Source organism: Daktulosphaira vitifoliae, unplaced genomic scaffold, assembly GCF_025091365.1.
Source record: "Daktulosphaira vitifoliae isolate Bord-2020 unplaced genomic scaffold, ASM2509136v1 Scaffold_2, whole genome shotgun sequence".
Taxonomy (NCBI): domain Eukaryota; kingdom Metazoa; phylum Arthropoda; class Insecta; order Hemiptera; family Phylloxeridae; genus Daktulosphaira; species Daktulosphaira vitifoliae.
This window is the reverse complement of record NW_026099573.1, coordinates 13,334,131-13,359,264: the sequence shown is the minus strand read 5'-3', so window position 1 is coordinate 13,359,264 and position 25,134 is coordinate 13,334,131. Positions and strand designations below refer to the sequence as shown.

Sequence of the window (25,134 nt, the reverse complement as noted above, 5' to 3'; positions counted from 1 at the left end):
ATTTTTTTTACAGTTTGATGTGATCGTATTCATCAATCATATCCACTTACTATAAAAACTAATATCGTACATATAGAGATACTTAATATACAAAATTAAATACTAAAAATTATTTAGATTTTTGTTTTTTTTACCGATTTTTTTCAAAAAATGGAGATTACTTTAGCGAAGGCTTAATCATAGATTTCGGAGTATTTATGATTAAGAATGAATATCATTTGTAGATGGCTGTTAAAGTGAAACAAAAAAAGATGACTTAATAATATATTAAATATTGCTAATTATTTAAATATATAATCCAGTTTCGTTATTAAACATAGAACATTGTTTTATTGCAGCTATTATGAATGGATCAACGAATACACCTATTGTTACTAGTGATCAATTTGAAAATAATAACAAATATAAATTCTGCGAACCCCAAGTATATGAAAATTCATTTGATAAATCACAACCACAATACCAACAACAACAAATGTTAGTGCAACAGCAGCAACAGAGGCAACTACAGCAACAGCAATTACAAAAACAACAGCAGCAGCAAATACAAAACCAACAACAATTACATCACCAACAACAGCAACAACAACAATTGCAGCAGCAACAAATTCTTCAACAGCAATCTAGTTTTGATGGATTAGGGTCTAACAAACCTTTAACGCAATTACGTAGGACCCAATCAATAATAAGTCAAAATCTTCAGGATCAACAATATCAAATGTATTCTAATGATGTCAGTAACAATATGATGCCTAGTATATTTGAACCAGAAATCGTAAATAATTTATCACAACAACATCAAACGCCGCTAATTTTAGGAGAAAACAGGCAAATGCAAATGGAACAAACTTTGCAAAATCAACCAGTTTATCAAGCTGATAATTCAATATTTTATGGCCCAGGGCTACATTCATCAAGACAAATGATCAATCAACCAGTTGATCAAATGATAACGCCTAGACCAATTAATCAACAAGTCATGAATAACAATAATCAATTTTTAGCTGGAGGTCCTCAAAATAATGTATTATTCTCTAACGAACTTAATAACAGGACACTGAATAACATGGAACAGTTTTATAATAAGCGAGAACAACCGCTGTTTGATGGTCAAACGAATCAACAATTAATTAGTCAACAGACATATCCGAATGAAAATAGTGAAGTTTTGTATCAACCTTATCAATCCCAATATACATATCAGCATACTGAACAAAAATCGTCATTCGAACAACCTATTCAACAGCACCAGCAATTATTGCAACAGCAACAGAAGCTTTATCAACTTCAACAATTACAACAACAGCAACAGCAACAGCAGCAGCAGCAGCAACAACAACAACAACAACAACAACAACAAATACAGCAACAACAAAAACAAATTTTTCAAAAAGATGTTACTCAATTCCCGATTGAACATCAAAANGCAGCAGCAGCAGCAACAACAACAACAACAAATACAGCAACAACAAAAACAAATTTTTCAAAAAGATGTTACTCAATTCCCGATTGAACATCAAAATCAACAAGACTTCAATAGAGAACAGAAATTAACAGATTCTACTGGAATGCCAGATAATCATTTAGGACAAAATAATGATAATTTATCTATTGATAAAAAAAAAAGCAATTTTAAAACAGAAAATATCTCATCAATAGGTTTAGTTGATAAAAACGCGTCTTATAACAATCAGAATGATATTGCGAATACGAACAAAATTGAAGGACAGGTAATTATAACAAATTAGTAAAAATAACTCTAATAGTAATTAAATTTCTGATTTTAGCGATCCGATAATGTTCAATTAAAAAATCAAAATCCTGACGTTGACCAGAGAACTCAAAAAACTGGTAAACCGTCAGGCCTTGTCACTGAGCAGATGGCAGGTAATAAACAAATCATATCATCATCTTTAGGAAATAATTTGTCGGCTATAAAATATGCTCAGCCTACGTCTCACTGTGAGTAACATTATTTTATGTGAACTTATTAATACTAAGAATAATAATTACTCTGTTACATTTGAATTATTATAATATAATAACAGTGACTCCTCAAAGTACCCCGGTCAGTACACCAAGAGGTTTAAGAGATTTGGCGGCTTCTCCAGATACTTTAAGTGAAACTGATTCAATGAAATCGTTTAGAAGTAGACGGCGACTGCCCGACCTGCCGCCAAATCAAGAAGCAGCGCCAATACCAAGTGCCAAAAAAAGAGAACGAATGATGAAGGCAATGATGGATAAGTTTCGGTTAGTTATTCATAAAATATATAATTATATATACATGAGTAAAATTATGTTTAATTGTATTTTTTTCAGATCATTTTCATCTGTCAGGAATGTATCGAATTCTGAGTGTATGACTCTAGGCAGTATGTCTGCTATGAGCAAATTTGCTGGTCGTGGGAGGCCAAGTATGAGCGAAACAAATTTATCAAAATATCGACCTCAAAGAGATTTTGTCAATTACTCTAGACCAGAGTCTGCGTTAGGTTTACTGCAAGGTAAGAGAATTTTTAACTAAAAAAAAAAATTAACTTGAAGATTTGATTAATTTTGAATCACATTAAGTCTCAATTAATATTATTATTTTTCTTTAATTCCCTGTTGAAGATCATTAGCACTTGAAGATCATTAATCTAATATGTGTTAATTAAGTGAAATTATGCATTAAAAACAGTTTATTTTAATAAAAAGTTGATCCAGTGACTGACTTGTGTTTGTAATACTAAACAACAAAATAAACTTTTTGTGAAATAAATTCCACTTTAATTTAATTACAAAAATATCATTAAAACGTTAATTAAATACTTTCAAACTTATTTTATGATATTTGCTCTCCATAATTTTCTTATAATAATAATATAAAACGTATACTGTACGTATGAATATGTATCAATGTGAAAAAACAAAATTCTTCACAAAGTAGGTATTGATGACAATTTTTCTATACATTTTGAATATTTTGTTACAATTAATTAACACGAACTGTAAATAGTCAACTCGCCCACATCAAAATTAATAATTGAGTTTCATCAAAAGAGTATTTTCGGTTAACCACTTTATAACGTCATATTACATTGAGTAGAAACTTTTCAATTAATTCGTTGACTATAAACGTGATATAAATTGTAAATATAAGCTGCTAGATGTTATTTGATCTAAACTTATACTAAAGTACTCGCACTTGAAATAGTTTCTCTTTATCCTTATCGTATTTTAGTTATAAACTGAGAAAATTTAGTTTCAGTCATTTGTTTTAAAATTGAAATAATAATACTTAAATTTGACTAAAATTGAATTATAATTATAGGCACAATTTCAGAATAATTTTGAAGGTTTATGTTTTATATATATATATTTTTTTTTTTTTTTTAATATTTTAGCTTCGATGCGTAGCGGAGAAGGTATTAATTTTACTATGATGTGTTTTTTTTTTATGTCTGTTGCCACTTTTTCTCAGCTCTCACTGGACCGATTTCTTTGAAAAATACGTCAAAAGATCACAAATCGTATCTAGTTGAAGACATTACCCTTAAAAATTGAAAAAACTTCCCTCGTTCCCCGTAAATGGGGGAAATATCCAAAAAAATTACAAATTTAAAAATCGCTAATTTTCGAAATTTTTTCACTTTTTTTTCTTAAAACTTCCATAACTTTTTGAAAAATCAACAAATCAACATAATTTTTTTTTATACTAAAACCTTAGATATTTACCTTTCATTTGATATCATTTTTTTGAAAATCTATCACTTAACCTGCTCATTGGGGGGGATTTAAAATGGCAACTTTTTTACAAAAATTAATTTTTTCAACTTAATTTTTGAAAATGTTCCGGAAAGACTGCGTCCTTTAAACATATATCAAATTAAAGCTTATTTTATGTACTACAAAATGAAAAAAAAAAATTTGTCCCGACACTTTTTTTTCTACATTTAAACGGCTGCCGTAGTTAAAAAAACACTATTTTTGTGTTAAAATTTTCGATTTTCGATTTTAAATTTTCAACTTAAAAATGCTATAACTTTTTGAAAAATGTATATATCAGCACAAATTTTTTTTTTCTAAATACATTATAAGTACATCTTTCATTTGACATACTTTTTATTAAAATTGGACAATTTCCCCTTATATAGGGGGCGTTCAAAACTTAAAATATTGTAAAAAACATAGATCTTTTTCAACTGAACTTTTGAAAATGTTCCGGAAATACTGCGTCCTTTAAACATATATAAAATTAAAGCTTATTATATGTAATATAAAATAAAAAAAAAAAATTTGTCCCGACGATCTATCTTCTATGTGCAAATGGCTGTCGAAAATTAAAAAAAAATGTAATGTTTGCGATAAAAATTACATTTTATCGGGATGTTTTTTGTACTTAAAACTGCCATAACTTTTTCAAAAATGAACAAATAAAAATAATATTTTTTTGTATTGAAACCTTAGATATTTCCCTTTCATTTGATATAATTTTTTTTGAAAATCTAACACTTATTCTGCTCACTGGGAGGATTTAAAATAGTAACTTTTTTACAAAAAATAACTTTTTCAACTTAATTTTTGAAAATGTTCCGGAAATACTGCGTCCTTTAAACATATATAAAATTAAAGCTTATTTTATGTACTACAAAATGAAAAAAAAAAATTTGTCCCGACGATCTATCTTCTATACGCAAATGGCTACCATATTGAAAAATATACTATTTTTGTATGATAATTATGGGTTTTGTATTTTATTTTAATAGAAGTTGATGTTGCTTTTGCAATTATCCATCAATTTTTTAAAATTAAACACTATCTACAGATTTGCATCGAAGCGTTTCTTATGATAGTGATTTTAATCACTGTCAGATTAAATCTATACTGGACCCTACTATGCAATGTCTCCACTATGCCGCGACCCCACTGTGCTACCGTTATTTTTTTTATATTAATTTAATATATTTTGTCTCGAAAAAAATTTTTTTCATTAAAATATATATTTTTCTGGGTTTTTGTAGCAATGTCTCTTTCAAATTACACGAATGATTGTAATATTAAAAAAAGTTATTTAAAGTTGAGAATCCAATGTAATGGAGTTGAAGAATTTTTTAAGTCAGTATTGATAGATATCTTCAATAATAAAAATCATTGTCATAACATTTCGATGCATTGAAAAAATTATTTTATCTACCAAGAGTTACACAATTTTATATGATTACGCATATCATTTTGTCTTCCAATTATTTAGTGTATTAAAATAAGCTTAAATTTGAAATAATTTAGAATGAAGCAAGTATTTTGTTATAATATAAAAACTACAAAATTGGACATTTTATAACTGTATAATTTTTCACTTAAGTGACTGTTAATTCATATAAATAAATTTTTCAGATAGTTTATTTTTTTCGTCTCAGAGTACATTGTATTGTATATAATTTGATGTAGGTTCAAAGAAGTCAAGTTGCTTGAAACATTATAAAATATTGAAAAGAAAAAAAATTTGATAGTAGGTTTAAACTTTATAAAAACGGTAGCACAGTGGGGTCGCGGCATAGTGGAGACATTGCATAGTTGGGTTCAGTCTAGATTTAATCTGACAGTGATTAAAATCACTATCATAAGAAACGCTTCGATGCAAATCTGTAGATAGTGTTTAATTTTAAAAAATTGATGGATAATTGCAAAAGCAACATCAACTTCTATTAAAATAAAATACAAAACCCATAATTATCATACAAAAATAGTATATTTTTCAATATGGTAGCCATTTGCGTATAGAAGATAGATCGTCGGGACAAATTTTTTTTTTTCATTTTGTAGTACATAAAATAAGCTTTAATTTTATATATGTTTAAAGGACGCAGTATTTCCGGAACATTTTCAAAAATTAAGTTGAAAAAGTTATTTTTTGTAAAAAAGTTACTATTTTAAATCCTCCCAGTGAGCAGAATAAGTGTTAGATTTTCAAAAAAAATTATATCAAATGAAAGGGAAATATCTAAGGTTTCAATACAAAAAAATATTATTTTTATTTGTTCATTTTTGAAAAAGTTATGGCAGTTTTAAGTACAAAAAACATCCCGATAAAATGTAATTTTTATCGCAAACATTACATTTTTTTTTAAATTTTCGACAGCCATTTGCACATAGAAGATAAGATGTCGGGACAAATTTTTTTTTTTCATTTGATAGTATATAACATAACCTTTGATTTGATATATGTTTAAAGGACGCAGTATTTCCGGAACATTTTCAAAAGTTCAGTTGAAAAAGATCTATGTTTTTTACAATATTTTAAGTTTTGAACGCCCCCTATATAAGGGGAAATTGTCCAATTTTAATAAAAAGTATGTCAAATGAAAGATGTACTTATAATGTATTTAGAAAAAAAAAATTTGTGCTGATATATACATTTTTCAAAAAGTTATAGCATTTTTAAGTTGAAAATTTAAAATCGAAAATCGAAAATTTTAACACAAAAATAGTGTTTTTTTAACTACGGCAGCCGTTTAAATGTAGAAAAAAAAGTGTCGGGACAAATTTTTTTTTTTCATTTTGTAGTACATAAAATAAGCTTTAATTTGATATATGTTTAAAGGACGCAGTCTTTCCGGAACATTTTCAAAAATTAAGTTGAAAAAATTAATTTTTGTAAAAAAGTTGCCATTTTAAATCCCCCCCAATGAGCAGGTTAAGTGATAGATTTTCAAAAAAATGATATCAAATGAAAGGTAAATATCTAAGGTTTTAGTATAAAAAAAAATTATGTTGATTTGTTGATTTTTCAAAAAGTTATGGAAGTTTTAAGAAAAAAAAGTGAAAAAATTTCGAAAATTAGCGATTTTTAAATTTGTAATTTTTTTGGATATTTCCCCCATTTGCGGGGAACGAGGGAATTTTTTTCAATTTTTAAGGGTAATGTCTTCAACTAGATACGATTTGTGATCTTTTGACGTATTTTTGAAAGAAATCGGTCCTATGAGAGCTGAGAAAAAGTGGCAACAGACATAAAAAAAAAAAAAAACACATCATAGTAAAATTAATACCTTCTCCGCTTCGCATCGAAGCTAAAACTTAGATTATTAATTGGATTTTCGAAAAAAAGTATTTTGTTAGTAAGTTAAAAGTGTAAAATATTGTGAAAAACATTTTACAATGATCCCTTTACTTTTCAAAAATTATTTCAATATAAAGTGAAAACTAAAAATATCAATATAGACTGTTTCATAAAAAACGTTGTAAATATTATTATGGGAACTAAGGTGATTTTTTTAAAACTACGACACTAAATACGGTTTGTGATCTTTTAACATATCATGGAGGAAAATCAGTTCAGTAGTAGTTGATAAATTTGGTTTACTGTCACAAAAAAAGAAATATTTACCGGGAAAATAAAATTAACATATCCTTCGTTACGCATCGAATCTAAAAAATATATAAATTTAAACACATATTCGGATAACATATTATTCAGTCAAATGGATTGTTTACAAAATTTTTGGATGTATTCGTAACATAAGATAAGTAACCTCAACAATTATTTTTAATTAGTTTTTTTTTTTTAACTTAGATCGTCTAAATAAAGTTAAATTATTTATGATTAGTACCTGTTTACTTATTAATTTAAAACCATTTAAAAAAAAAATTAAAACGTTTCGTTATTTTAAGCCTCTTACAACTGAAGTTTTATTTTAAAAGCGTTTGAATATATTTAAAACGATTTTAAACTGTTTACATGATATGAAATTGTTTTTATTTCAAAAAGAATTTACTTTAAAACGATTTAACGGTTCCATTTAAACGTAGTAAATGAATAATTTTCAAACGACTTGTGCGTTTAACTAAATTGGCTTTAAGTTTAAGGGATAAAGTTTTAGAGATATCATATTTTCGTAGAATAGTTTTTTAAGGGTAACGGTTGCCGAGCAATAATTTGGAAGAGTGTTTCTTTTCTGAAACAAAAACCTTATATCGAAGAAAATGACCTTTTTCATTAATCTTTAACACCACGACACGTTGTTATTCTTGAAACGATTACTATTATGAAACAAACAAAATAATTTATTTTTTATAAAAACTAACCTTTTCAATAAAAACAAAAAGTATATGCACAAAAAAGTAAGCATATGATATGAACGAATAAAATACTTTTTCCTAGATTTCCTACATTAATGGGTTTATTTGTGTCTTTTTTTAAATTTATTAATCTTAATCAGTCTTATTGAATGTAAACAATTTTGACGACGAGTTTGTATATTTTGTACTTCCAATGTGTAGACCGTCAATGGGATCTCGTCGATCATAAACATAAATTTAAGAAAATTGAAAAATAGAAAGAATTTGATCTATTTAAGTGTTCTTATTGTACATATATGCTGTAAATCGTTGTATTGTATTCCAGTGTCACCAAATCTTAATTTTTTGCGTTATTCAAGGATAGAGAGCGTACCGTTGAAGTGGCCATACCGATTAGTAGGTAACGAGAGTAGGTCGCGTGAATTTCTTCAAAAAGGCTAAAGCGTATAACGGTGGTGAATCCACTACGGTTTTTTGTATTGATCAGACAGGCGCACGTGGTTGCTGGCATAACGTGTACTCCCGTTGGCCCGACGAACAGCTGTGGCGCTGTCGACCGACATATCCGCCCGCCAACTTTTCCCTACTTGGGCACTCTCCCACGGGATATTTACGAGTAATAAAATCGTTAGCGACCTTCGTGTGAACTAGTGACCGACGATGTCAGTGGCGTGCGAATTTTCTTACCGAGTCCGTGTGCGTTAGATATCGAGTAACAGTGATATTTGCGCCGTTTTTTCCACTGCCTGTGTCGTTATTAATTTTATATAACGATAGTTGGAAATTTCGATAACGTAACAAACGTTTTGATAAAATAGCAAGTCCATCGACAGTGGCCGCCGCCATGTCCGCAGCCGTTTACGGAGGACGGCCCATCGTCATAGTTGATACCGCCGTTGACGGACGGCAACTCGCTGTTGCTGCTGTCACCGTAGCTCAGCTTGAATTCAATATTCCAGTCATTTGCCAAATGGGGTGAGGTCCTGCGGAGCTTTCATAAACGTCATTTTTAAGTCAAAATGCATTACGATAAATCCATACCGTATTACTCAAAGCTGGGCTACTCTCAGCGACCCAGCAGACTTACCCTGGCCGGCATGTATTACAACGCACCGGCTAGTTACGGATTATATGGTACGCTTCAAATGCCTTATTAACTATGGAAATTTTCAATACTAATGTATCGGACTCTCATTTTATTTTTATTCTCAATTCCTAGTTGACATCTGTGAAAGTAGTAATTATTTTTTAGCTAGACGAAAAAACAAAATGAATTAATGAAATCATCATGTAGACCTCAAAAAACTCAATTGCTAATAGCTATAAATAAAATATGAACTTATGTGATCATCTTTAAAACATCCTTTTAGCTGTGTGAATTATTCTACGTAGCATCTGTCTCTAATAAATCTGTCTCTAAACCCAATTGTTTAACTTATTAAATTACAAATTAAAAGCAACACGGCATTTTATGTGGGCAATTTCAATACATTCAAGCCACGAGAAAAATTATAGCAAATTTTATCCCCTTAATAATTATAATATTAAATTTAAATGAGCGGTTTCGGCTATATTTAGGTTCCAGTTTAGTAAGCAGTACAGGAGAACCGATGTCAAGACACTACGGCTACCCTAAATACTCTACTGAAGGAGACAATGAACTAGCCGCTTGTCTACCTCCAGATTTGAGACACCTGTTATCGTCAACATCACAACAGCAGAGTCAATTGGCTAGTTGCACTAATACACTGGTAAGTTTTAAGAGGTCATTAAAATAATTAAGTAGCTATACATATCATTTGAAACATCCATTATATTTCATATAAGAAGTATAAACATACATTTGAATTAGAAATTATTGTTAAAATATGATAGATATATTATATGGTTATTATGACTCTGGTATATATTTAACTTGAATTTTTGTTTATCTGCTAAAATAAGTTAAAAGTTTTCTTATCTTTACCATGAATTTCAACACTTAATGATCTATTTAATTATTATTATCGATAACAATAACGTTTTTAGATGGATTATTGTAAGTTTATAAATATTTAAATAATGGTCTATGTATAGCATAATGCCACTAATATTTGTGGATTTATTTTTAATGGAAAATGAATACATGTAGATTGATGATTTTTTTATATCAAAAGCTAACTATTTTTTTATTGATTTTTATTTAAGTAATTTACTAATTTTTTTTTTTGTATATTTCTATCTATACATATATATATATATATATTTTTTATGTATAGAAGAGTCATTTATAGATATGTAGATCATTTTCTATTATTTATGCTAGCTAAAAATTACTTTATGGTAGGTAAATTATTGAAAACGTGTATCTAAAAGAAACCAAAAATAAAAAAATTTCTCAATAATATTGAGAACTTTTTGTTTTTAATTATATTACAATTTTTATTTTTTGAATAATGGATGCATGATAAAAATATTATCCTGTATACTAAGGTATTTTAACATATATACACATTAATATACCTTAATACATGTATTTTCTTATTCCGATTAAACATATGAGCATTCATAAATGTTTTCATAATTAAAGATTGATATTCACTATGGTTGGGTTGCATTTATTTATTTTTAGCGACTTTAAGAAATTTGGAAATCTTTGGATAATACGACTAGTAAACTTTAAGCAAAATGTGATTTAATATTGTTATATTAAATATATTTTTATTTTAGAGCTCATTAGGATTGCATAAAAAGCCATTTGAAAGTTATTTGACAGATCGAATACAAGCATCAAGACAGGCTGCTCTTTTTGGTGAAGATGATCATAGGTCACGGGTCTTAGGAGACCGTAGCGCCTATGAGATTTATCGTTCTACAAGTAACATGTGAGTAAATACACCTAAAAAAATAAAAATGTTTCAAGTGTTTTGACCCGTGTGAAAAATAAATACACAGGTGTTTTTATTAAAGTTTTAACTGAGAAACATTTACGTTTACATTGTAGTTATTTTCACTTATAAACTTCTAAAACTTAATATATACACACTGGGAAAAAAATAATTGAGTCACGTGTTAAAATTTCATATTTTCCTACATGTAAATATTATAAACTAGTAATTTATATTTAAATTTGAAATAATCTAGTTTTTGTATTAAATGATTTATGTATTGTTAAAATTATTTTTGTTATAATTCATGCTTATAATATAGTGTATATATACAGAGTATTCAGTAAGTAAGGAAACAGATAAATTGTTACAAAAAATGAGAACAATAGAAATTTGTTTACTTACTTATTGAACATTCTATATAATTATATATATATTTAATACAAATTGACTATTTGTGGCTAATATTACTTAAAATTAAAATTTTAATGTAAACTAAAAAATGCTTATGGTATATTTAGTGGTAAAAGATTAGCTTAAAGGTTAGCTTTTGGTGGCAGTATACCCACGCCATCCTTTGATATAACTGAACTTTTTCATTTGTTTGTTTAATTTTTCCTACAAACTCGATTTTAAATATGCCTTATATTATATTATAAATTATTTCTTATTAATTTATGTACTAACCAGTTTCCAATGTTTTTAGGCCAGATTTGGAAAGGCGCTTTAATTACCAAAGACAAACGGTTGGTAGACTGAGAGCACCTCGCAATGCTTATGCCAAACATTTGTCCGACATGTGTGTTTATGGTGATGGTCAAGATGTTGAAATCGGTTACAGAAACGTTAGTATATATTGTTAGCTTATGAAAAATCAAGTATACGATTTAGCAGTCTTAATTGCATTTTTTATTTTGTTTTAGGATTATCCTCTAAGACCTAGATCTCGTTCGTACGAGAGTAATTCAGTGGAGGAATCAGGTAGACGACACTGGGATAACAGCTACTTAAGTTCTGTTTATGGCGGCAATACTGGAGTGTTACGCGAGACGGCTATTAATTCTGTTTTAGATCACGAACGACGTCGAATGCACCCAGATCACAAAAGGTATTATTAAAATTTAAAAAAATGTTTAGTTTTTAGTTACTTATACTTCTTTTTTTGTTAATTATTAAGTACTTTTTCGGTCCATACCTTTTATTTTATAAAAATGTCAAATTAATTTTTTTAAATATGAAGAACATACATATTTAGCTCACATAACAGCAGATGATCTAATAAAAAAATTCTGGTTTATAACAGCTTTTGGATAAGTAATTCGAAAATTATAATTGTTTTAAAATGTATACTAAAGGAGAGACGCGGCTGTTACTACTTTTAACGTTAGACATTTCTCCGTCGCTTTTCTCCTTCTACCTTAATATAAAAATATGAATACCTTCCTAAGTACTGGTCCATACGTTGTCATCGACTAGTCATTTTCTTAATTAAACATCTACTATTATGTAAGCTAAATAAATATGTATGTTCACATTAAAAAAAATTAATTTTACACCCTTATAAAGTAAAAGGGATGAACCGAAAAAGTACTTAATGATTGTTAAAAATAGAAGAATATGTAACTAAAAAGAAACAAAATATTCCAGAAATTATTTTTGTAAATGAATGAGTAAGTGGCTTATGATAATTGAATTATTCTGTATGTCTATTTTATAGCCTTGTCATCTGTTATTTGGAAAGTTAATATTTTATTTTCCTCAAAGTCTTTTTTCTTCGTGTAAATTGATGTTATATTATAAATTTATAAGCAAAAAACCTTAAAATTTTTTAACCGAATTATAATTCTTCTTATTAAAATATTCTGACATAACGAATATTTTTTTAAGTTTTAGATGGGACATGCGTCGTTTCAGTGACGGTACAGATTCGCGGCCATTTGATTACATGAAATATAGACGATCCCGATCATGGGATCCTTCGCCTTATTCTAGTGAGGACGAAGAAGAAGAGCTACAAAGAGAGGAAAAAAAAGCCAAAATAAAGGCAGAAATAGCCAGACGTCGGCGTCAAATTGAAGAAAACGTGAGACTTCACGAGGAATTGTTGCGTTTGGCTAGGATTCGTGAAAATGCAGAACACGAGTATTCACCACTTTCAGGTACGTCTAATTATTTTCTAAGCTGAACCGCTTCTTTGATCAAGAAGGAAGCGTTGTGTTTAAGTTTAAACTGCTAATTATTTTCTATTAAAGCCCACACAATTCGAATAATGAAGTGACAACTTGTGTTACAAACAATATTCAATATTAATTGATGAGTAAATTAATTTAATTAAATTTTCAAAATCGCCAACCTAGTAATATTATTTTCTTTTGCTTTTCTATGTTATTGAGGACAATAAAATTATCTTCATATCATACATAATATGAATAATTTTAATTCGTTTTTATCATAAGAATAGATTTGAATTGAATTTCTTATGAGATTTGTATGGTGTGGCTTCTCAGTTTTGCATGAATACATATAATAAAGTTACTAAGTACTGCATTTTACAAATCACAAAGATCTGAAGTTGTTTAAATAATAGACTGAATACAAATAATCATTTTAAGGTTACTTCTATGAAATAATATTAGACATATTTCTATTTACTAATTAGATTGATGTATATCAAATTTATATAGTATTTGTTTTGACGTACATTTAAAAGTTAGATATTGTTCTTTATGAAAATGGAAACTATATTTATTGCTTTAAGTGTAATAACAAGTGATTATATTTTCAAAGTAGTATAGTAGTGTATGTATTCAAAAGTTATTCGGATTAGAGTTTTTAAGTTATTATTGATACATCATAATTTTTTTTTATTGTGTGTTCTTTTAGTAAAATTTATTTTGAAATAGAATAATTTAGTAATATTGTTGAAACATATTGAATCAACGTGAAATAAAACATTGATTTTACGTTTTTATTACTGTAAAATTAAGTATAAATTTATTAAAGTATACGGAAATTTGCGAAATTCATTGATTCTTTTTCATTTAAAATTTTAGACTCAATTGCAAAACTGAGAATCTACCATTTATTTCAACTCTTTCGTAAATAGTTATTTTTATTACAAGATACCTACCAAGGTATCTGTAATTTATATCTATTTGAAGCATATTGTCTTAGCATGTCTTTATTTCTGTACACACTTTAATAAAGAGAATTAAAAATTAAAATAAATTCACCTTTCGGGGGCTGTTCGTAGTTGGTATAGAGTGGCGAAGGGATTTTTTCTTAATATTTTAAGAAAAGAAAATATGCAGCTGATTGTGATCTCGGTGTGTGTGTGTGTGTAAAATGATGTTAGGTGGATATGGAAGACGGCAACTGACTGACGATGAGTGCGAGGTGTTCACTCGAGCAGCCGAAAAAATTGCTGAGGAACGGTCTATGGAACGTATAGCGTCCACGTTCAGGACTGAGGATTACACAAGGGGTCTGTACGAACGGCTGGTTGACTTCTCGCCTATAGCTGATTATACTCCCCCACATGCAATGCCACTACTGCCGGACATGCCAACAAGGAGTCGGAAACTTCTCGAGAACCTTGGTAGTTCACCAATCACTGACTCGATGATTTTAGAAAGCGAGCAGCAGAAACAAGCCGTACCAAAAAAAGTCAACTTTCTGGACGTTGCGTGATTAACTTAATTTAAATAAAATAAATTATTATTAACCAATATTAATCGTTGTACAATATAATATTAATGAATTTTGTGGCTGTAATTTAACTTCGAAAGATATTTTGAGTGGGATTAGTTAATTGAAAAAATTATCTCAAAATATGTTTAAATAGTAACATATAGGCAAATAATATTTACATTAATAAAATTATTATAAATTTCTCTTAATTCACGATAAGTTTACTTTATGAGTATCATAAATCGTTAATGTTTGATAAGATTTATTAAACTATGTTGATTTTTATCAAAATAATTTTTTTTATGTCTACCAAAAAATCTCAGCTCGCAGTAATTTAAATGTTAAAAAATTAAAAACAATGTGGAATACTGGTATCAAGTTATTCATCTTAAACTTTGAAAAGTAACTAATGTCTTATGTAATAAAGTATACATTTCATTGATAAGATAATATTTTAATCGTTTTTTCTTCATTGGAAAATAAAGGTATTATAAGCTTGTTGCCTTATTAATTTTTGAAAACTGATTAATAATATTTATATTTTTTTGTTAATGTTATTTTATTACTTATTCTTTGATCGACTAGAGCTGTTAATCTTCTCATAAGTATATTTAAAAAATAAAATTTATGTCAAGTTTAGTTATATAATGTTTCGTCCAAATAGTTGTTAATGAAATTTTTATTTATTGCCCAATATAATAATACTGATACAATATTGGTTAAATACGTTACAATTCTTGTTAACTTACAAGCACACGAACATCGAATTATTAATTCATTTTTACTATAAGATTTATTGTAAAGTTGTATATCTAAAAATTATTTGGCTAAGAATTCATAAAATGTTACTACTTACTATTCCAGGTAAAATTTGATCACTGCCCTTTTGAAATCTACAATAACTGTTTAGCGTTTAATGTTTTTATATTTAATTATATTTATTCTTTAATTTATTTTGTATTTTATTCCACGAGCCCAATACACTTGACTAACATTATTACTTTTTTTTAACCATTCGTAACATTATGAACAATGTAAACGTACACATTTTTTTTAAACATATCGTCTTTAAAAGTGATTTAGGATTTTCTATCCTACCCTTGTACCATATCATTTTTACACTTGAGATTGTTGTATATCGAGTGTACAAACCTTATTTTATATTTTTTTTTAATGGAATTTTTTTTTCTAAATAAAAGTTGTTTTATACATTAATTCTATCTATATTTGTTGTTATCACTTAATTTGCATATCTTTTAAGCTTCTCTTGTTAGAGAACTTTGTTGAAAATTTATTTTTTACACGGTTAATGTTACCACGTTTGTTGTTCAATTGTTTTTTCATGAAATAACGAACTGCCATTCATTGTATGTTATATGTGTGAATATAATATTACTATTATAATTATTAATATTTTTGTTGAAAATAGTTGAATGTTACCATAGTCGATCCGACAATTAATTGTGAAATTTTGTCAAGAATTTAATAAAATAAAATAAAATATTGGAAGAAATAAATAACTTTGGTATACATTTTTTTTTTTCAATTTATAAGAAATAACTAGGATTAATTTTTAAAAGCAGATTGTGTATATTATTACAATTATTAATTTTCTTTCAATATTTTATTATTGTGTAGAAATTTATTATTTACCTAGACATGAGTAACACATAGCTTAGATTGTATTTTTCATAGAATAACGCGCGGCGATAGTATTTAGATCTGCGTATATTGCAAGCGAGTGCTACAATAGAAAATAATATTAAATTACTTGGTGGAATACTTAAAAAAAATATAAAATTAATGTACGAAAAAAACAAATAGAAATTGAAAAACAAAACAATTTTGCTTTCAGGGAGATAGAAGAAATAGACTAACGAACTTGGACCGCACATGTCGACGTGATCTGAGTACTACCAGAAAAACTAGAAAAAATACCGGTTGGGCGCTTAATAATTAGGCAAAGCTATGCGCTGAGGCCAAAAGACTGAGATTTATTATAATTAAATTTTCAGTGCTATTAAATGTCGATGAGCACAATTTTTGGTACTATTTTATTCCAACTTCTAAATAGCTTTTATAAATTATTTTTATGTTTTGTTGTATTAATATAAACTTTAGTAAATTTTTTTGTCTTGTACTTAAAAAAAAAAATAATAATAAAAAAAGTCTATAGTTAAAAATTCTTTTTTAATTTAAGCATAAAGTTCTTCTATGTCACTTTGTGTGTATAAACACGTCGAAATTTATTTAAATAGATATTATCTAATCATTATTTGGCTTGTAATATATTAATGTTGTTAAATAATTTTAATTATACTCTTCCAAATTATTGGTACAATAAACTATAATTTTTATTTAATGTAAGCAATACTAATTGTAAATACATATATTTTGTGGAAAAGTGCCTAAATTTTACTATTAACTCTGGTAGGTCGTCCAAATTAATATTTCGTCACGCCATTACAAAATTATTATCATATTGTTCAATTGAAACGACTGACAATAGTACAATTATAAGTTAGCTGAAATACGCATAGCAAAAATGATTCTAACTTTACATTGTTATATTAGCTATATTAGTAAATTTTTAATAATGAATTCGTCTAATAAAGTAATGTGACACAGAAAATAAGCTTATAAAATATATGCTCTAAGTGGTCTAAATTAATTCAAAATAACTCACTATATAAATTCGATTACTTATTTTAAAAATATAATAAAGTAATTTAGGTATTAAATCATTATGTTGAGGCTATCTGATATAATAATTTATTTTGTGAAATTTCTTGCATTTTTCATTGACATAAAAATGTATAATTGATATCAATTTTTTATGCATTTATACATTAATTAAGAACAAATTTTAATTAACTTATTATTTTATCTTATCAAATGCATGTAACAACTATTATTAGAATTAAAACTATTAATTTTTGTAAAAATTATATTCCACCAAGTAATAAATATTATCAACATTTTTTCTGTAAAATCATAGAAAATAATAGTAATATTAATAATTATAAAAATATTGTAATTCTTTTTGTTTAACTTGTTAATTATTTGTAATATTGCACTTATTTTGTAAAACTTTCGTCTAGCAAATGACTTACTATGATTTACATGTTTCCTTGTACTTATTGTTGTTGTTAATTATTAAAAAAAAATTGTCGTCCTATTTCAAATGTATATTATAGCAATATTTAATTTTATACAATATTTAAAAGGTAAAATATTTCTTTGTGTTGTTACAATAATTAATTTTTAACAAATAATTTATATTGTATTAAATTGATGAATTCACCATAATTCGTCGATAGTATCACCATAAATATTTTAATTATTATTTAATATTATGTATTATTATAGTTTAATTATTTTTTTATTTATTCTAATCTCATTTCAAATAGTTTCTCATTATCTGAAAGAAATTTATTTTGCAAAAATTTATATGCCTATTATCATTGTGTCAGTATTATACAATTGTATTACTTAAGTTGTCACGTTGCAGATGAACATATGTCTAAAAATGTTTTTTTTTTTGGATATATGTACTATTGCAACTAAACGACTCAATGTTTTATTTTTTATACAATTTAAAAATAAACATGTTAGTAGATTAAAATAATATTTATAATTTAAACATTTAATTTATAAGGATAATAATGTGATTCACGGAATATTAAAATAATGTTACAATGTTGTGAAAATAAAATAAAAATACGTCTCTAACTGAGTTTGTTTTAATTATACCTTCAAATATGCTTTAATGACTATAATATGTTTTAGTAAAAATTATCATAAAATTTTTTGTTGGTAATCATAGGTGTATTTAACACTATATATATTAAATGAATAAAGTAAAAATTACTTATATTAGCTTTTTAAAGTTTTTATTTCCTTTTTGAATTAAAAAAAATGTCATGATTAAAGATTAACCATATCTTTATTTTTTAATTTCGAACACAAAATGTTATACAAATTATTCAAAATAATTGTAACACTCAGTTAAATTCTAAATTGATTAAAAAATATTTTAAATGTTCAAAATGATAATTAATTGAAAATGTTAACAAATTCAAAATAAGCAATATGAGTTCACCTAAGATTTGTTTTCATTAAAAATTTCAATATTTTAGTATCTGTTTAACTATCATTTTTCAATTTATAAATTGATTAATATCTTGATAGAAGTAATCACATCTTTTCAACATCAAACTTATATTAAAATTAAACATTTATATTGAAAATATAAACGTAATAAAATTTAGTAATTACGTCAATATAATGAATTTTTTTGGGAAATTGAAAAAAAGTTAAGCTAACGTTAAAGTGATCAAAGCCTGCTTGACAAGAAATTTTTAATCTTACACCATAGTTCAGTATTTTTATAAAAAATATAGGAGAGATATTAACTTAGCTTTATAATACAAAACAGGACAATAAAAACTCAGATATGACGTTTTATTACAATTGGTCATATAAGTGACATAAATTGGAGTAAGTTTCATGGGAGAGGTAGTAGACCATTTTAAATTAAATATCAGAATTTTAAGTAAAATGAATCATTTGAATCGTTTGTCTCCTAGATTACGCGACTGGGTTATAGATTTATTCAAAATGGGAACATTCTAATAAGACCTATTAATAATTGTATTATATTAATTTAAATGTAACTATCAATAATTGTAATTTTAATTTATATATTAAGACGAGGTAAAAAAAAATTTGTTTAAATAATTTAAAAAAAATTTATTATTGTACTTGAAATTATATTTAATCAATTCTTTTTTTTTTTTTTTAACATTTTAATATTAAATTTATATTCAGTCTATTAGCTACCTAGGAAACCTTTTTTTAATAATTAAAATTAGTTAAAAAATTAATTATTGTATAAAAATGTTAAAAAAAAATGACTTTTTAGTAGAAAAATGGACTGACGAAGATTTGATGGAAAGGGTAAGGCTTCCACGAGTGTGGGAAACTTTAGAAAATGGCATTGAAATACAAGAATTACAACCAAGTCGGTATGAGGAAGTTCTTACATTGATCAAAGTATATTGTTAATAGGATAACAGTATATAATTATATTATATAGCCTCAGAAATTGTTGCTTGTATAAAAAGTATTCAATTTTATAATAGTGATAAAAATGGTATTTCGATCAAAATTTTTAGTAAAAAAATCTGGTAACTTCAATTCATAAAAAAATAATTTTTGGTTAGATTCATAGAAACATAAGCTTTTTGTGTAATTCAATAAAACTTGATTTTTTATTCATTCAGTTGCAAAAAAGGCTTATTCCAAAAATTTTTTTTTTTTTGCTGATTTTGTCAAGAAAAAACAATATTAAAAGACAACAAAATATGAGGTCATATTCAATTAATTGCACCTGGATGTTTTTTTGCATTCAAGTATATTTTTAACGGGAAAAAAATAACCTTTTGATATTAATGAGAAATTAATATTAATGTTTTAGTTAAGGTGCTTCTTTTGAAAATTGTTTAGAAATTATATTATTAGATTATTAAAACTGAACAATTTAATTGTTTAAATTTTAGTTATTTTAAATCTTCGTTGTTTATTTGAGCTAAAACTTATAATTTAATTAAAAAATAGTAATTTTATATTAAATTTAATGTTATTAATATAATAGTATTTATTAAGCTTTAGAAAACAAAAAGCATAATTTTTTTTGTAGCCGGTTTAAAGTTTAAATTGTGATTATTTTCATCTTAAAATAGCATAATTTTTATATTTAGAGATATTATATAGTAGAAGAACCACTGTTGAGTGGCTGTCAGTTTCACTTAGATAAAGAATCAGTTGAACAATTTGAGTATTTGTGTCATTTTTGGATGAAAGATAGTCTTTCAAGTGTTGCAATCGACATGAAATCGGGTGATGTTGTTGGATTTTTAATATGTCGATTTAATGAACTTAATTACGCAGATGATATGTACAGCGAAAAAAGGGTATTGCGTAACGGGATTTTATAAAAATCATAATTAATGTACATATATATAGTTTTGCAATTGTACTCTTTATCAAAGGGTAATATAAAATCATTTTTTGGCAATTAAAAGTAATTAAAAGTAAGGAATATATGTAAAATATAAATTGTTTGTATTGTTATATGTTTATTGCAACATTATTTTAAAACTTGATTTAGAAGTAAATTTATTGAGTTGGTAATTAAAAATAATTTCAATTGCACTACTTTTTGAGAAATAATTGGTTGACAATAACAATAGAAAAAATATTGTCCCTTTAATATAAGAAATTTGCGAAACCTGCGTCATATTTTACAGATTTATCGTGGTTTTAAATGGATAGAACTACAAAAGTTTAAGTATTTTTTAATGACTGAAGGTAATCCTTATGAGTATTTCAATATTCAAAGCATTTTTCAAGTATATTTGTGGTTTGTAATTTCGGACTTTCGAGGACATGGTACTTAAAAAAAAGTTTTTACTTATTTTTATATAACTTATTCAATAATTGAAACTAATGTATAGCAATGATAATGTTGTTCAAGAATTTTTATAATTATACTTTTTATTGTAGGTATTGGAATAAAATTACTAGAAAATGTGGCCTATAAACAGTTACCTGAATATGAATGGTTTGAATCAAATGTAATTACTGGTATTTTTACCAGCCGACAAAGTCAAGATTTTGCTGAATCAATTGGTATGACGACTTTGTATGAATTCATGTACGCTGGATGGATTGCAAAGAATGAAGAGGAAGAAGAAGTAGAGTTTTTCAGTGAAATGCAGTCAGGAAATTATGCGGCAAAACTTATGGGTATGAGAGTAGGATCGATTTTAATTGAAAATAAAAACGATATTTCAACTGATGATAAGGATCGCTTTGAAAGTAGCGCTACAGATCCTACGAAAAAAGATACAGAAAATTAGGATTATTTTAAATTTTCCTTATTTTAATGAAATAGTTTTAATACAATTTATTTTACGTTAAATGTTTTATTGTAAAACATCAATAATATTATAACTAACATATCATTAATTTCTACTTAAAAATAATCAATAGGTATATTTTGTTAACTTTAACAAATTGTAATACAATTTTTCACTTTATAAATTTATGTTAATATTCTATTAACAATGATAATGATTTAAATAAAAATTATCAAAGTTAATCGTCGATAAGAAATAATTGAAGTAAGAGCATTATAATTTATCCCAAAATTCTTTTTCAGAGATATTATTAATTAAGTCGACAATAACATTATAACGACAACAATATTATACAATAGTGTATTAATAGGGAAGTAGCAAGATTGTGTTCAGCTTATATTGATGTCAGAAAAACACTAGTTTTGTGCAAATTTAAAATTTTGCCAAGTTAATAGAATTTAAAGTGAACCAAAACAATTCGAGAGGAATTGTTTCAAATTAGATGATATTTTTTATATAATGGTATCTATATCCGAAAAAATATTTTTTGTATTATCAACATTTTAATTGTCAAATTGTTAAATTTGAATGATAAAAATTATAAATTAGATGGATTTTTTTATAGTAGTAACTACAAAAATATTTTTATTTATTTGAAAATAACTAAAAAAAAACATTTTTTTTAACCGATTTTTTACACATTTAAATTTATTTACAATATTATATTAATTCGCTATCTGTAGTTTTATTACTCTCTACTGAACCTTCATCTTCACTAAACCATATTTCTTCTTTATCACAAACAGCATTATCTTCAATATTTTTACTATACTGTTCAATTCTTTCAACAATATTGTCAATTACGATATTATTGGCAATGCTACTATCGTAATTATCATCAAAACCACCAAATTTAATTTCTGCTTCTTCTAATAAAGTTTTAAGTTCATCACGAGTTTTTTTCAACTGAGCCAGTTTGGCATTGGCTTTTTCAATTTTAGGTTTTAACTGTTCAATTTCTTCAGCGTCTGGATTGTTGGCCATTAGATTCCTCCGTACATAACTAAAATAATAAATATACCACAAAGGTTGTAAGGTTGTACAATGAGTTATAGATTTTCAAACATTTAAAATGTTTACATGATTTGAATTTTTTAAGGAATTAGATTTTACATGTTAATATTTTTCTTTAGTTATGAAAAACCAAATAATATGTATCTATTAAAGGTATTTTAGCATTAATTTTTAATTTTTCAAGCATAAATTTAAACATGGTCGATTGGACTGTACACATTCAATTTATTTTAGCATACATATTTTGTATTCATTTAAATTGGTCAAATTAATAACTATATAAAACTAATAATAAAAATGATTATGAAATAAAAATAAAGTTCTTTGATGTTATTTATTTCACATAATCCTATCCAAATTAAACATAAATTATAACATTTTTATCGACTTATTAAAATACATGAATGATATAATTATTTGAATTTAATTGCACAACGCTCAATAATACTAGCATAATTAAAGTAATAAATTATACTTGGAAAAATACTTTAAGTGCATTTTCATGTATATTAAGCAATTGAATGAAATTAGTTAATACTTACTCAATTGGATTATCTGGTCTTTCTGGTTCTTCATACAGCATGAGAAAAACTTTGGTTATTGTATCGAGAACTCCAGAACGTTCTAAATATTCTTGAAACTCTTCACGACGTGATTCTATCGGCTGTTAAAATAATAAAGTTAACTTAATGATGCCATAAGTTATTTGTTTTCATAAAACTCACTCTATACGGAGCAGACATATTACTAGAAACGTCAACCATTAATACAAATTATAGGAAGTTGGTTTGGAAAAAGTTTTTAAATATTTTTTTATTGATACAGAAAATTTGTTTTCTCTTAGATACACCTATCAATTTGATAAAATTATTTGCAAATAAAAATAAATTAATAATTCAATAATAATAAACTCATTGTTATTTAAGCCAAGTTAAAGAAAAACTAGTGATACAAACATAAATACAAAAACACAAGAAAAATAAATATCGTGAGAAAATTATAAAATTTTGTTTAATTTACATAAATCACTTAAACCCACTTTCCTCAATTATTTTAAAAAAAAGTGGCACAGTATGAACATATGAAAGTTGGGATAAGTAAAGATGATATCTGATAATAATTAAAATCACTATCATAAGAAACGCTTCGATGCAAATCTGTAGATAATGTTTAATTCTAAGAAATTGGTGGATAATTACAAAAGCAACATCAACTCTTATTTCCTTAATTATATCCTGATTAGTTGTTCTTAGATTTAAAAATATAATTTATTCCTCTTCTTCTTCCTCGCCTTAATCGCAACTACTTGGGGTCGGCTACCCTTATCCTAAACTTCCACTTGATACGATCTCCCACTTCCTCTACGCTCACATCAGCTGTTCTCATATCGCTTTCAATAACATCTCTCCATCTTTATTTTGGTCTTCCTCTACACCTCTTCTTCCTTCAACATTCATTTTTACCACTGTTCTTACGGCTTCCAATTCTTCTCTTCTCATAATATGACCAAACCATCTAAGTCTATTTTCTGTCATCTTAATCACAATTGACGCTACACCTATACTCCCTCTTATATGCTCATTTCTTATCCTATCTTCTCTAGTCACTCCATTCATTCATTTTGAGCATTCTCATCTCTGCTACACTAATTCTCTGCTCTACTCTCTTATCAACCGTCCAACACTCTGAATTATACATCATATCTGGTCTCACTATAGTCTTGAAGAATTTACCTTTTAGCCTCATTGGAATTCTTTTATCGCATAAGACACCAGACGCTTCTCTCCACTTCAACCACCCGCACTTAAACCTGTATCTTACCTAAAAAATATAATTTATAAATAAATATTTATAGCAATTAAATATAATATGAAATTAATATTTAATAATTTAATATTGTCATTTTGACGGAGAAATATTAAAAATGATAAAGTAGTTTATTTTGTTACTTGTATGACAAACATATATAAAAATTAAAGAGCTTGACGCTATACTTCGTAAACAATTTTTAGCTTCGATGCGAAGCTGAGAAAGTATTGGTTTTACTACGATGTGTTTTTTTTTTTTTGTGTCTGTTACCACTTTTTCTCAGCTCTCACCGAATCGATTTCTTTCAATGATACGTCAAAAGATCACAAATTGTATCTAGTCGAAGACACTACCCTCAAAAATCGAAAAAAATTCCCTCGTTCCCCGTAAATGGGGGAAACCTCCGAAAAAATTACAAATTTAAAAATGGCTAATTTTCGAAATTTTTTCAATTTTTTTTACTTAAAAGTGCCATAACTTTTTCAAAAATGAACATATTAATATAATTCTTTTTTATATAGATGTGTAATATCATTGCCTTTCATTTGGTATATTTTTTTCATAACTTTAACCCTTAACCTGCCCACAAGGGGGGATTTAAAATGACAACTTTTTCAACTTAACTTTTGAAAATGTTCCGGAAGGTCTGACACTTTTATATATATCTTAAATTAAAGCTAATGTAATGTACTTTATTATGGAAAAAA

At 26.4% G+C, this 25,134-nt stretch overlaps 3 protein-coding genes across 3 annotated transcripts in view; 2 read left to right on the top strand and 1 right to left on the bottom strand.

Moving 5' to 3' along the window:
- Positions 1-16,860, top strand: part of LOC126899056 (polyhomeotic-proximal chromatin protein-like) — a 44,587-nt gene extending 27,727 nt beyond the window's left edge. The window contains 11 exon segments of the mRNA XM_050673579.1: positions 339-1,423; positions 1,425-1,730; positions 1,788-1,962; positions 2,049-2,253; positions 2,323-2,507; positions 9,643-9,815; positions 10,774-10,928; positions 11,638-11,776; positions 11,855-12,039; positions 12,819-13,090; positions 14,287-16,860. Coding sequence (XP_050529536.1) covers positions 339-1,423; positions 1,425-1,730; positions 1,788-1,962; positions 2,049-2,253; positions 2,323-2,507; positions 9,643-9,815; positions 10,774-10,928; positions 11,638-11,776; positions 11,855-12,039; positions 12,819-13,090; positions 14,287-14,621 — 3,215 coding nt within the window. The 3' untranslated portion in view covers positions 14,622-16,860.
- A 2,561-nt stretch (positions 16,861-19,421) lies between these two features.
- LOC126897985 (uncharacterized) lies at positions 19,422-21,671 on the top strand. The gene is made up of 4 exons (XM_050671934.1): positions 19,422-19,676; positions 20,384-20,608; positions 20,876-21,074; positions 21,189-21,671. The coding sequence occupies exons 1-4, from the start codon at positions 19,521-19,523 to the stop codon at positions 21,542-21,544; spliced, it is 936 nt and encodes a 311-aa protein (XP_050527891.1). The 5' UTR covers positions 19,422-19,520; the 3' UTR covers positions 21,545-21,671.
- Positions 21,672-21,840: 169 nt separating this feature from the next.
- LOC126899054 (c-Myc-binding protein-like) lies at positions 21,841-24,521 on the bottom strand. The gene is made up of 3 exons (XM_050673577.1): positions 23,344-24,521; positions 23,161-23,282; positions 21,841-22,607 (listed from the first exon to the last, which is right to left on the bottom strand). Exons 1-3 carry the CDS (start codon positions 23,380-23,382, stop codon positions 22,265-22,267), a joined length of 504 nt encoding a protein of 167 aa, XP_050529534.1. The 5' UTR covers positions 23,383-24,521; the 3' UTR covers positions 21,841-22,264.
- Between the last annotated feature and the right edge of the window lie 613 nt (positions 24,522-25,134).